Source organism: Lissotriton helveticus, chromosome 1_1 (assembly GCF_964261635.1).
Source record: "Lissotriton helveticus chromosome 1_1, aLisHel1.1, whole genome shotgun sequence".
NCBI lineage: Eukaryota > Metazoa > Chordata > Amphibia > Caudata > Salamandridae > Lissotriton > Lissotriton helveticus.
In genome coordinates, this window is record NC_136057.1 from 272,309,670 (window position 1) to 272,323,640 (window position 13,971).

The 13,971-nt window shown below is 41.9% G+C and overlaps 1 protein-coding gene across 1 annotated transcript in view; it reads right to left on the reverse strand.

Annotated features, from left to right (window-relative positions):
• Positions 1 to 359: 359 nt before the first annotated feature.
• Positions 360 to 13,971, reverse strand: part of LOC144792103 (cathepsin S-like) — a 45,496-nt gene continuing 31,884 nt past the window's right edge. Inside the window, exons 7-8 of the mRNA XM_078667007.1 lie at positions 6,999 to 7,098; positions 360 to 2,295 (exon numbers count right to left, since the gene is read on the reverse strand). Of these exons, the coding sequence (XP_078523133.1) occupies positions 2,178 to 2,295; positions 6,999 to 7,098 (218 nt within the window). The 3' untranslated portion in view covers positions 360 to 2,177. The remainder of the gene's footprint in view (positions 2,296 to 6,998; positions 7,099 to 13,971) is intronic.

Here is a 13,971-nt window from a genome sequence, read left to right on the forward strand (position 1 = left end):
TAATTCTGAAAGAAGGTGTACTTCAGTGGAAGCTCCGTGCTTGGGACAAGAGTCTCGGGAAGAATCACTGGAGGACTACAGTCATCCCTTGAGTATTTGCATGGAATTGTTCATACTCTTCACACAACTATGTGGATCTGGAAAGTGTTAAATGATGTATAACTAAGTTTAACTGTTCTAGTTTCTATTAATGAATGAAACTAACGTCACACAACATTCCCCTTTTAAAGGGCTAAAGAGGACAAAAAACACTATGACATTGTAGAGGGTTCTATTTTGACCTTAAATGCGTATATATGGGCACTTTGCATTAGATAGAAGCTTTAAAAAAAGACACAAAAATTAAAAATGCCAACACATTAAAATGTAAATAATATCTTTATTAATAGCATTGCAAATTAAGCCTTAGAGCAGATAAATGAGCAAAGACATGAGTGTATTACATGAATCAAGCACTTTCTCAAAGTACATGTTACAAATATTTCTCGTACCATGATCTGTGCCCGTCAGGCATTTTATTATCATGTAGCATTTATTAAGCATACACAGTGGAAATTCGTTGCAGGCCATGTCAGAGATACACCATGAGACACCAAAACAGTTTCTCAGGAAATAAGACATATAAAGGAAATAACATATGACACAAGAGCCTTCAGACCTCCCTTCCTTTTAGTCTGTGATTGATATTTGGGGGTATGGGTGAAGTTTTTATTCTACTGGACGAATTACCAAAGTGTAATCATTTTATATTTCATGAAGTCTTGAGAATTTGACCTATATTGACACTAAGAAAGTTTGTCCTTCAAAATCTCTTTTTTGGGGTTGGGCTCTGAATTTTGAGTCCAGGATACTAACATCATTTGCAAAATATCAAGAGACAATATTTCTATATCTAACTCCACATATATGTACCTTGACGATACTCATACCTTGAAGGTACGTACATGAATAGTAAATCTATGCTTCCCTCTGTGCACTTACCTTTCAATATTTTGTCCCTCATTATTTTGTCCAGGATAGTAATGTACCCAAATATGTTTGTACTCGATATCCAAGAGTGCATTTGAGGAAACTTTTCTCCCTTAAGATTTTTCAGCATATTAACTCAAAGAGCTGTTTTACCTCTCTTGTTGAATACAACACTAAACTTGCTGTGTTTTGTTCGCACAATTGAATTATATCTTTACAACCTGTAGACGTTTTACAACATTCCTAAAAACTTGTGTGTGGAAGGGAAGACATACACCTTTGCACGCTCTTAATTAATATAGACGCACGTAAATGAGTGTCTTTACATTGTGCGTGCCTTTAGTCTCTGGTGATGGTATGTTTATGAATCCCAAAGGGTAAAAACATGAATATTTTAGATAAAGTGATCAGGTATCTTTTAAAGGTGTTGAGAAGGCACATGTATGAACCTCATTTGTGGGTTCTAAGTCATGTCATTCACATAGCTGTCACACATATTCAAGAATAGGCTATCTTTAGTCATCTTTAAAGTGTCACTGTCTTTAGACTAGTAAATTGATCAGAGTTTTATCTTGCAATTTTATGAGTTAAAAAGTGTCATTCATTAGTGAAAATTACATTCTGGGCTGAAATCCCTGGATGGGTGGATTATCATTGCAATATATATTTTTCTATGATGGATTATATTCTCATTTCTTAAAAGTAGCGCATTACATCAAAGACTGAAAGAATAGAGACTTCAAAAATACTGCCATAAAAAATATCGTCCATGTGTAAATATCTACCTATAAACATTTAGTTTTTCCCCTAAATATGCCAGGATGCAAGTTTGGCTATATTTATGAATGTAAAACTGGGGAAAATGTAGCTGTTATTTGAGAACCTATAGTTTTAGGTTAATATTTCTCAAGTATATATTGTTTGACATGTCTCTTACTAAAGTGGCAACTGCCAGCACCCTCGCCCCACTTTATCCCTCTTCCACCTAACAAGTCTCTAGTGGGATAAAGGTGATAAAAGAACAAAATCCAATTTTGCACAGCCATTTTAAGATTTTATTATAGATTATTTGCACATTTGCTCTGCACTGGACAACAATATTTACTTGTGCGTGAATGCCTGACAATGATAACATGGTTCAGTCATGAAAGTATACCCTCATCTTGTTAGCCAAACCAATTATGTGCTCATGAACATGATGGGACTTGCTATTCTTCCTCACGGGGGCCTGCGATGTCAGCAGTGGCGGCCTCCTCAGCAATTTTGCATAGGTTGGAATTGCGTTTAACTTTTGCGTAGCCGTTTTCGGCCCATTCTGTCCCCCAACTGTAAGTAATAGGATTAATAATATTAGTAACACATTACAATGCTAATCCAATTACAGAAAAACTCTAACATTAATCATAAAAGAAAATATTTAAAATGTTTTAAAGATGTGCTGGTATTGTAATCATTCATTGAACCTTGATTCATATCTGTTATGCCTTCCAGCTTAGATTTGAAGCCTAGTTTTTATTATTTTCTATCAGCTTTATTAGCACTGTTGGTACTTTGCTCCAATTTGATGAGACAAATTGATGGCAATGTAGTGTCTGATCAATGTTGCTCTGCTTTACAGAAAAGACCACAGTTTCTTTGTGCCTAAATTGCTGAGAATTTTACAGGAAAATAGCATACAGGTATTCAGAACTTCTCTAAAATTAGTGGTGACAAAAAGAGCCATTCTTTATTGTTCCAAAAAAAGAAATACATATTAAAGAAACATTTCTTATATGTCACAACTCTTAAAACATTTCTAGAACACTTATATCTTGACTCCTCTCATATTTAGACAATTGATCATGGCATTGATCTATCCGTCGTGAACCTTCTTTAAATACCTTGCTGTACACAGATGTAGATCTGCCAAGTATAGGACAATCCAGTGGACGTCAAAATGCTGGCATAAGTAAGAGGAAGAGGCAGTGTTAGACCTGTCATCCATGGTGTGGTTTTCTCCCCATCCTTTGCCTTCACCCCTCCTGTTTGCTAAGTTTTGTTTTTTGTTGGCAGTAGGTTTCTGTGCACTTTACCACTGCTAAAGTGCATGTGCTCTCTCCCTTAAATATGGTAAAACTGGCTCAGAACTGATTGGCACACTTAAATTACTGGTAATACCCTAGTAAAGTGATACTACTTCTAACCACTGCCTCAGAAGCACTATGCAGAGCACTAATCTAATCTCTTCCCTTTCCAGTTCCTATTTTCTCTCTGCCCGCTAACTAATCTGCTATAGCACCAGGATACTCCTCGGAGTGGCAGTCATGCTCTACAAATACTCTCTAACATAACATAATATAACATCTAGGCCTTGTAAATTAAATGCTACAAGTGAGCCTGCAGTACTCATTATGCCAATTCAACCTGGCAAAGTAAACCTTTTGTCAGGCCTAAGCTTTCCATTTGAATACATATAGGTCACCATTAAGGTGGGCCTAGAAACAGCCCATAGGGCAGGGTGTAGTGTATTTAAAAAGTAGGATGTGTGTGTTTAAGTTTTACTTGTCCTGGTAATAACAAAAATCCCACATTTGTTTTTCACTACTGTATGGCCTATACCTCCCACTGGATAAAACTGGGTTACCTTACTACAGTTGATTAGTGCTAACCGGAGAACAGATAAGAATGGCAAGTTTAGACTCAAATGGATTGTAATTTAAAATCTTCTCATATTTAATGGTTACGTTACAATCCTGAAAATGCCACTTTTAGAAAGTATGTTGAGTTTTAACGGGGTAACCCACGAACAACTACCAGACCTGGGTCAGTATTACAGTACAATAGAGTGGTGGTCGTGGTAGCAACTTTCTTATACAAAGGAATAATGGAAAAGCATTCACCACTCTTGCTTATGTATGATGCTCAAATCAGATTTTAATTGTAAAGTCGAAAGGAATCAAATGTAATATAAAGTCAGAGCATTATTGAATGGCAACACGGTTGCTCCAATAGATAGCAGTGCGATCAATATTTACAGTGTTCTTGGTGCGAAGGAAGAAGAAGAAAGGGTAGGGTAGATGGTGGTGAGTCTGTGGGTGAAGGACAGGGTACAGGTATAGTGTCATATGAACATCATTAATACATGAAGTTAAACCTTTCCAGCCTAAAATTGGTCAATTGTTCTTGAATGTGAACATAGCTCAAATGTACATGTTATTCGTTACAGACAATCCTTTGAGCTTGTGGTTGGGTTGTAGATTGTCAACCCAACCACAACCACAACCGCCACTCTATTGTACTTTTAGAAAGTAGGCATTTTCTTGTCCCAACCATTTGATGCCTGCAGCCTGTGTCCTGTGTCACATAACTTAATAGCTTAGCCTTTGTGTATTGCTCCCAGGCAGTCAGACAAAGTGGGACCAAGTCCTGGCAGGATGGGTCACCCTGCCAGGATTGTGGGGGGCAAGATGTTCCCTGCCTCACTTACATTTTAAATTGTTTCCTTCAGAAGACTTATAAAGGCACTTGACACTACTCTTCTGTCACCCCAGACTTCTTGAAGCATTGGCATTCGAAGGAGTAGAACTCTGACGTACCAAATGTGGTGTGAGGAGGTGGGAGTTAGGCTGTCACATCAAATTCAAAGGCTGGCATAAATATTGGACCTCCTGAACTACCTCTTCGGTACACCCTCTTACCTGTCGAATATTCAGAAGAAGGACTGTTTGCTGCTCTGCAGCCCTGCTAACCCTGCTAACGTGCAGCTGGAAGGAGTACCTTGCTGCTCTGCTGACTGGAGGAGGATTGTGCCTGTTCCTTGAACCCAGTACCAGCAGAGTGACGCTAAGGGCTAGTTGGCTGGCCTCCTGTGTGAGCTCCAGGGACATAACAAGCTCCAGAGACCTAGAACCCTGCACCTGGCCTCTGCTTGGGTTGACTCCTACCTAACTCCCCAAGTGATGACCCCAGGTCCTGGGCCCTTGGAAGTGGTGTTAGCGATGCATTCCCTGCTGACTCATAGACCTTGGTAAGAAAATCCAGCAAAAGGTGCCAAAAGAACTGACAGAAGACTGGGACCTACCGCCATCTGATTCACCCATGGTGCATTACTGGTAAACAAAGCAAATCCTGACCTCTGAGCAATGGTTTACAACCTCCTGGATCCCTCTTCAGGTATGACTTACAGCTTCGTCCAGCTGGAGGCTTTTGACTTCCATAAATAGGTCTAGGCCTGAAGGTAAAAATCTTCACCAGACTCGATGGTGACAGGCTCTCCATTGAAGACAGCATGCTCCCTGCCATTGTCAACGGGCTTCACTGAGACTTCGCCCAGCTGCTCCCTGACAATGATGATGCCTCCTTGGATACCGCCTGCTGCTTTGCCCCACTGATCTCTACATTCTACTGGACTTTTATCTCAAAATGTTGTTAAATCCAACCGTAAGACGTAAGCCAAAACCGGACCATCCATCTCTTGTATCCGACCTGCTCTCCATTGTGGTCGGCCTTAACTTTTGACTTTGCCCTGCTCTTGTGAGACCAGATATCCACGGGTGACTCTTTGCTCATTTATGTGCTATTCTTCACTTATAACATAACAAATTCAGAACTCTGGTTCTACCATTTGGATTTATTTCAATTTGGTGTCATTCTATTTATTAAAAGTTTGTCTAATTTTGTAAATGTGTTTTTGATTATTCTTATGTTGTCACTTTATTACTGTTTGTGTGCTGCATAAATACTCAACACACTGCCTATAATTTAAGCCTGACTGCTTTTGTGCCACGCTACCAGATAGATAAGCATGGGTTAATTTAGCGACTTTTGTGGTTCACATGGACAAGGATTGTGGTTGTTGCTTGAGAAGGTTTCACACCCCATAAATAAAAGCCCAGAAGCAAGAGGGAGGGGCAAGAAAACAATATACTACAAAGGCAATCAGGTTTTCAAAGCCTTCCTGAAGCCAAACAGGCAGGCAATTATATAATAGAAGGTCTAAAAGCAATACAGAGGGTCAGGATTGAACTTTCACACACACACATAGAAATGGGGCCACGCAAGTAATGTTGCTGTGAAGAAGAGGAGAAAAACCCACAAGTGTTTTAATAATGCCTTTTAATATTTCCCTCACCCATAGAAATCTGTGGCATGCTTCATCATAGGGCTGCTAACACACCACCATGCAGACCAATGCTGGAGGTGGAGCAATAGGCAGTAAAAGACACTGCAAGATCAATTGAAAGGTGCAGAACAATGTTTAAAATAGACCGCTGGATCTCCGAATCAAATCCTTTAATAATGGATTCCCTGGTCTAATTAAAAGGCCATTCCAGGACCAGTGGATGGTGGATATTAATGAACCCCTTACCCCTCCAATCTGCAAACTGTCAAGATGGTACTTGCCACCTGCAGTCAGCTCTGGACTTTAGTGCTCTGTACTAATAGGAAAAATGGATTCTTTGACCCCCAGAAGCTGCTGGATTAAATTAGACAATATTGACCTCCATCAACAAAGTGCAAACCGTAGTCATCTGCGATCAAGCAAAGCACCTGAAACTGTACTCTGTCCTTTAATGGCTGAAAACCAGACAGACTGTGGCAAGAAGGTACTGATTTATGTCCCATGTGATAAACTGCATTAATCATACGATGCATGGACTTCAATGGCAAAGCCCATCAGCTGTCTGGTGGTCTACTCCATTGCTCATTATCTCCATAGGAAACAAAAAGCATAGTACAAGGAAATTGAGGTAATAAAAGATTTCAGCTAGTCAAGTTGATGTGGATCGAATTTGAGGGAGATTATGTAATGTCCATGGATCACCAACATTTATCTTTTGCCTGTTTTCCAAATATTGAAACCTCCTTTCAGGTTTTTTGTGCACCAGCTCATGCAACAGATGCACCACCCAGTCAGTGCTGCGAATGTAAGCACACTCCTGTCTATTAGGAACCTATTACAAAGTGGAGCAGGGGCTTTACTAGAGGTGTGGTCCAGGGAAGGAATTTTGTTCCAAGGGGCAAAGGATTTAAGTTCTACAGAAGCTCACCTGTTCTTGATTATCCAAAAATCTTCGTCATCTTCGGTTCCATAACCGACAACAATGATGGCATGGTTTACTTCCTCTGCACAGTCTCCATCAAATATTCCTATGAAAAATATGTTACAGAGTTAGAGGTGTGTTAAACTCGAAATTTAAATTATCCTCCAAATATGCAACCCCCTTGTTTGCAAAATCGTCACAATGTATACTAAATGGTCATTATATGGGTAAATTAATTTTCTTAAAATTGGGATACACATGCAAACACCTGGTCAGCGAGTAGCAGTAAAGATTTGTTGTAGCATAATACTAAGTCAATAACAAAAAAAGGCAAGAATGTCCTCCGAAAACCCCTTGCCCTATACCCAGCCGCCAAGCAATAACAAATCTCAAGCAATTTAGCAGACTGTGTTATTGCTAAAATATGCAAATTAGGAGGCCTTGTCCCTGTAAAAAGCACAAAGAAATGTAAGGGATTCTCACTTTATCAACTGAGCAGGGTCTTTAGAATAAGATGGAAGATTCATAGGAAATGAGGAGTGCATAGTTCTTGTGTTCCTGGGAGATCATTCTAATAAGCGGAGGCCAGTATGCCTTATATACCTTAAGTCTGTGCTTTAGAGATATTGGAATTTGTTTCCATGGCAAGGGTCTCTCACAATTGCAGCTGCCACTTTCTAGACTGTATGCTTCTCCAGTAGAGTAAAATTACTTGTATAGCTGTTACGGGAGTGACCGTTAGTTGATTCCTTTCAAGGATCTGTGGAATCTGTAACCAGGAAATTACAGCCCCAGGAGAACTACCACAGGATCCCTCAGAATCTATACTTCAAAATCCTAGTCTAACTTTTTGAGAACCTTCTCCCAATATCTTTGTAAATTTTTAAGAATTCCACAGTAGCTGCATTAGCCATTAGCACCCATGCCACTTGTCTGGCTTTGATTATTCTAATTTAGTTATTTGATTTGGGGTATTATACCAATATGTGAGGGTTTGTGATGGGTTTCTCTAAGATTCACATTCTGAGCAGAGATGGTGCTTTGTTATCTAAGTGTTCCCAAGTCTTTGAGGGATATGTCCCCACCAAGCTCCCTGTCCCACTGATTCTGTCCATGTGTTTCCGCAGTCGAGGCCGGGCCCAATAATAGTTTTTGAAGGACCAATATTACCTTGCAATCATCAGTCCAATCCTAAAGTAATTTTCGAAGGATTTGAATGGAGAATCTGTTACATTCTTCATTGAAGGGTGGAAAATCCAGTGCCTTATCTGCAAGTATGCAAACCTCTCTGTTTCTGACAGGTTACAGTGCTTTTTAATTACTTATTTTATTCGATCAACAAAGAGCTAACCATAACGCATCTGTCGCCCCACCCCCCATCATCCAAACCTTGACAAAGTTCAGAACTGAGGCCATCACCATCATATTTTTTATTAAGTTGCAGTTAATGGACGTCAAAAGCTGGACACCAGAAAAAACAATCATCTACAATCGTAGACAGCAATGACAATTCCTACAAAAAATTACCAGTGAACACACTATACATTAACTTTACAAAGCATTCTTGGACAAACATCATCAGGGAGATTTGTCAATAAATTGGCCTAAACTGTCATTATCTGCAATGCTCATGCTTTTAGAATGTGTTTTGATGTTTAATTATCCAAGTGACTGGAAGGACCTTACTAGGCCCTTACCTAGATCTAAGATGTGTGTTCAGCCTCAAAACACCTGACGAATGAACGATAAACACAAACTGCAGAAGGAGCAGTTTCTTATCCTCATCCCTCATTTTGCCGTCCTTCTCTGAAACAGACCACAAGAGTGTAAATAATCAGCTTTTTATTTAGAGGTAACTAGTGCATAGCCCGCATGCTCCCTAAGCAAGAGAATCTGTGAGGCAGAGAACAATGAATTCACAAACACAGTAAACATTCCGTGTGACATGTTAAAGTTATATGTTCCAGCCATTCCAATACCTGTGCAAGAGCCAGCAACCCTCCTCCAGTCCCAAAAGACAATGTGCATACTTCCCATAAACTATACACAAAGCACCCCATTTTTACATGATACTACAAAGACGGATAGATATTCAAGAAATGACATAGTCCTCTTAAATCCTTCGGTGCTCATGACGGCACCCGGCAGTCATGGGTTATGGTGGGCGTGTGCTCATGACGGCCAGGAGCAGTCGGAACATTGCCGCTCCACCCATGCGCTGTTAACTCCCCGCCTGTGTGGGAGAATTAATCAGTGGGGGGAGTTCTGACGGCTCCCGGCCATCATGAGCACACGCCCACCATGATTTATGATGGCCGGTAGCCGTCATGAGTACCGCAGTGCCACGCCCAATCCCGCCCCACCTCGCTCCGCGCGGAATTCGTGCCATGGCGAAGGGGTTAATGCTTCAGATGAGATTCCATTCGTTCATAGTGTCTGTGACCTATTACTCACACCAGTGCCCTCATGACTACATTCCCCAGTCAATCTCTGAGACACCTATTCCCTGTGTCTTTATTCCCTGTGTTGTAATAGACAGTTCCCTTTAGTCTACAATAATATCACCACCATCTCCTTGACTTCAACAATCGTTTTTTACTCTGAAAACTTAAAAGCAACCTTAGAAGTTTTTTATCACTTTTCTCTCAACTAGTCGCAAACCTACTCTTTATGCATTCTGATCTCTTGTAGATCATTTGTCTCTTTTCCTTCAAATACCTCATATTGTCTTCACATACTTTATCCCCATGAAGAAGATGACCATGGATCAGCATTCAACAAGTCTCAACACTGCTGTCCATTTCAACAAACCCCATGTATCCGTGGACACCTCATTCGGAAAATACTTCCTTACAAAAATATTCCTTATTAACTCACAATTCCAGTGGTCCCGATATTGACACAGCTCACTTTTTTTCATCTTGAGAAAAGTCTGTCAGAATCACGCTGTATTCATAGTGTCCACACAAAACAATATCAAATGTCAATTTATTCCATGCCTTTTCCAGCAGCATCATGGCAATCACAGGACGTAGCACTGGCATTTGTGTCTTAAGAATAACCACAAATGATCATTCACAAATATTTTAATCTCCATACACATCCTGTATCCATTCTTCCACAAACACACAGAAGGTGATGGGAAGAATGCTTGCAATTTGTCTAACCACTGGCAGGCACACCTGGTAGCATTTCAACCCATGATTTTGCTCCCCATGCCACCTCGGATTACATCCAGTCATATGCATATGAGTCTTATTCCTGCTATGTTAGGGGCCGAACTGCCATACCAGGTCCTCTCTGAACATAAGCAACCCAGGTACAGTTTCAGCCTGATTGGGCCTTTTCATGTGGGTAGTAGTTACAGCTTGGTTCCCGTGGCACATTCAGCAAGGGCCTATGTCTGGGCATACCTTAGGCTACAGAGGGCATTACATCAAACACATAAAAGGTGATGGGAGAAATTCTTGCAATTTCTTTCACCATTGGATAGGACTCTATTCTTCATATTTTAAATCTGCTAATAAAATCAATGTTAGGCTTACACTCTCAAAAGTTTAAGCATTCCCTCTGGTCACCTCTTGCATATAACCTGATAATGGTATTATTGACAAGAAGTTTTTAGATATTAATACCATATTCCGGCATCTGGCAAACACTTTGTAAGAGAATTCTGACAAACTCTGTTTCTATTTAGGAATTACTGATATTCCACAAAAATCAATCAGCACTTTAAAGTAACCACTGCAATGTGCCGGCGCTGCAATAAGGTGGGGGTTGTTATGTTATGTTATGTTGTCTTGTAAAGCGCATGGCTACCCCAGCAATGGGGCGTCCCAGCGCTGTAGACCACTGGGGAACCCGTCCTGGCTTTCCCTGTGAGATGATCCCTGCTGGGTATCTCCAAGGTGAAACCAGGCATCCCCGGTGTATGTGGGGGGCCGTTGTGGAGATGAGGCAATCTAATGCCCAGAGTTGCCGAGTGTGATCCCTGGTTAGAGTAGGCACCGAAGCGAGAATTATCGAGTCCGCTGACCCTGGTCCACGACCCTGCCGCGTCGGGAATTGAACCCTGGTCCCAGGCCGTCCTCTGCTTCCGGGTCCGGGGTAGATTTCTCTCACAGATATGAACATATTGGGAAGAGGTGGTGACACAATTGCAGGAAATTACTACTAGGGAGTTAGAGGCCACAATGGGCCTTTGTTTATTACATTGGTTCCAGCACACATCTAAGAATAAGGTAACAAGCAAATTCATTGATTTAGGGCTGGTACTGGCGAAGAGGGAGATCACAATTTATTGGAAATCGAAAAAGGGCCCTATTTTTCGAAGATGGCACACTGAGTTTCTTAAATGGGCAGAGTGTGAAGGGACTACGAGAATACAGCTGGCGACCTGAGCTAATAGCAAAAAAGCGTTAGAGATGGCACAAGCTTGGGAGGCAACGGTGGTGTTGTTACAAATTCCAGAAGCAGACTCGGACACAAGTTCGAGCGAACCAGACTTAAACAGGTCGCCCTGAGAGGGCTGCCTGGTAGCAAGGAGAGAAGCCGTTTATTGTCTTGTTGGGGTGTTGGAAATGGCCCTTTTTGCAGGGTTACCCCCAAACCTTTTGCTTCTTCCTCCCTTATTTTTCCTGACCTGTGGTTGTTGGAAATAGGACTCCTTACCACTGCTGATCAGTGCATATGCTCTCTGTGTAAATTGTTATTTTAATTGGTTATCCATGACTGGCATATTTGTATTACCAAGAAGTCCCTAGTAAAGTGCATGGAGTGTTCCAGGGCTGGTGATACAAATGCTACTAGTGGGCCTGCAGCACTGATTGTGTAACCCACACGAGTAGCCCTAAAATGGTGTCTCAGGCTTGCCACAGCAGTGCCTGTGTGCAGTCTGTGAACTGCCATGTCCTCCTGGTCAGTGTCCCCACTGACCAGGCCTAACCCTTCCCTTTCAGTGCACATTGGTCACCCCTATGGAAGGCCCAGGGTACCCCCCTGGGCAGGGTGCAGTGTATGTGAAAGGTAGAGCATGTACGTGTGCAGGTGACATGCTCTGGTAGTGAATTACAGCCATTTTCGTTTTTCACTATTGTAAGGCTATCTTGCCCATGGGCTATCATGGGGGATGCTGGTTACAGTGGCTACTAGCATATCTTCCCATAGGAGCAATATAGGACATAAACGTTTGGTATCCCTGAACTCAGAATTTAATAACACATCTTTTAGGAAAGGTGTTTTTTAAATCCTGTGTTTGAGAACAGCACTTTTAGAAAGTTGCTGTTCTCTTTTCTGACCTTTCTGTGTGCCTTGGCCTGTTTGTGAATTGACTGTCTGGTTTGAGAGTGACAGAGGCTGGGGAGCCCCCAGGAGGCTGGCTGAGTCAGCCCTAGGCTGAATGACTGCATCTGCATCTTGAGTGGTGGGAGGGGATAGCACCTGGGCCTGAATAGAAGGAACCTCTGCCAAGGAGAAAGCTGGAAGACTGAAGAAAGAAGACTGTCCTGCTGTGTGATGCTGGACTGACCTGCAGTTGCTTTTCTGCCAAGGAGAGGGGAAGGACTTTGCGTTGTGCTGTGTCCCCTTGCTTGAAGGAATCTCCAAGGGCCTGAGAAGAGCTGACTCCCTGTTTTAAAGTCCCAGGAACAAAAGGACTTTACCCCCCAGCTTCCCTGAGCTCTGCTGAGAGAGCTATGTCCTTCCTAGATTGCTTGGGCCAGTTGTGGTGCCTCTGGAAGTTTTACCTGTGCTGGGGAGCTGGAAATCACTCTTTTAAAGAACTTTCCTCAAGTTTTGTCGCAAAGCCGGCAGAGCGAGAAAATTCCCGCCCCAACGAAGACCAAGATCGTAGCAGCGCCTGCCACCGCTGCCTGAAGACGTCACACCCTTCGTTAGCGGGAAGATTTCTGCCGCTGAGAACATCGTCGCAGAGCCTGTCGCCGCTGGGTGAGATCACCGCATCACGTCGCTGCGAGATTCATCGCAGAGCCATCAGATCGAGGAACTGCGAGAGGAAGATCACTGCTGGACCGCGCATCGTCGCCCTGGAGATTGTCGCAGCCCCCGAGAATCATCGCATCATGCCTTTGCGGGAGAAAGCTTCCTATGGAACCTACACACCGGAATCCATATAAGTCATCGCCTTCCTCCCCATACAGACCAGATTTGTTGCAAGAGGGTCTCAGGAGCAATGCATCGCTTGTTTTCCACCGCTACATCTTCTGTGCTTGGAACTTTTTATCGCTAACAAAGTTACTTTGGCTAAATGTGACACAACTGTGATCTTTTCACGCAACTGTGGATTATTTTATCGCTAAACCTAAGAACTCTTTTGCAACCATATTCTTGAACTGTGTATGTTGGATTTTTGTTGTTTTGGTCTTGTGTAGTTTAGATTAAATACCTTTATTTTTCTAAACTGTTGTGGTGTCTTCACTGTGTTACTGTGAGTGTTGGTACAAATACTTTACACATTGCCTTTGATAAACCTTGACTGCTAGTGCCAAGCTACCAAGGGGGTGAGCTGGGGTTATCTCAGAGGGTTTCCTCCTTACCCTGACTAGAAGCAAGGATCCCTATTTGGACAGTGGTAACTACCTCTGCCAACTAGAGACCCCCAGTTTTAACATGGGGTATTACCAATGAAGGAGGAGCACAATGTTATTGTATTATGTCCTACATTAGCCTAAATTAATTGCAGCTGCAATTGGTACTTCCAAATGCTTATTTATTGCTGTTACGCCGATGGGGGTGGGATTTGTGGGCGGGGTAGGAGTTCGTGTTTAGTAATGTCAGGTTTGTGACAAGAAGTTTTATACATCTTTTCTGCTTTATTACTAAGAGTGATTACACCTCCTTGTACTTTTACTGCATATATATTTGTTTGTTTACAATTACTGGGATGTTTACATTAAAACATAAAAAATTTACAACAAAAAGAAACTCCTTTAGAGGTATATACTTCCACCAATGATTTATC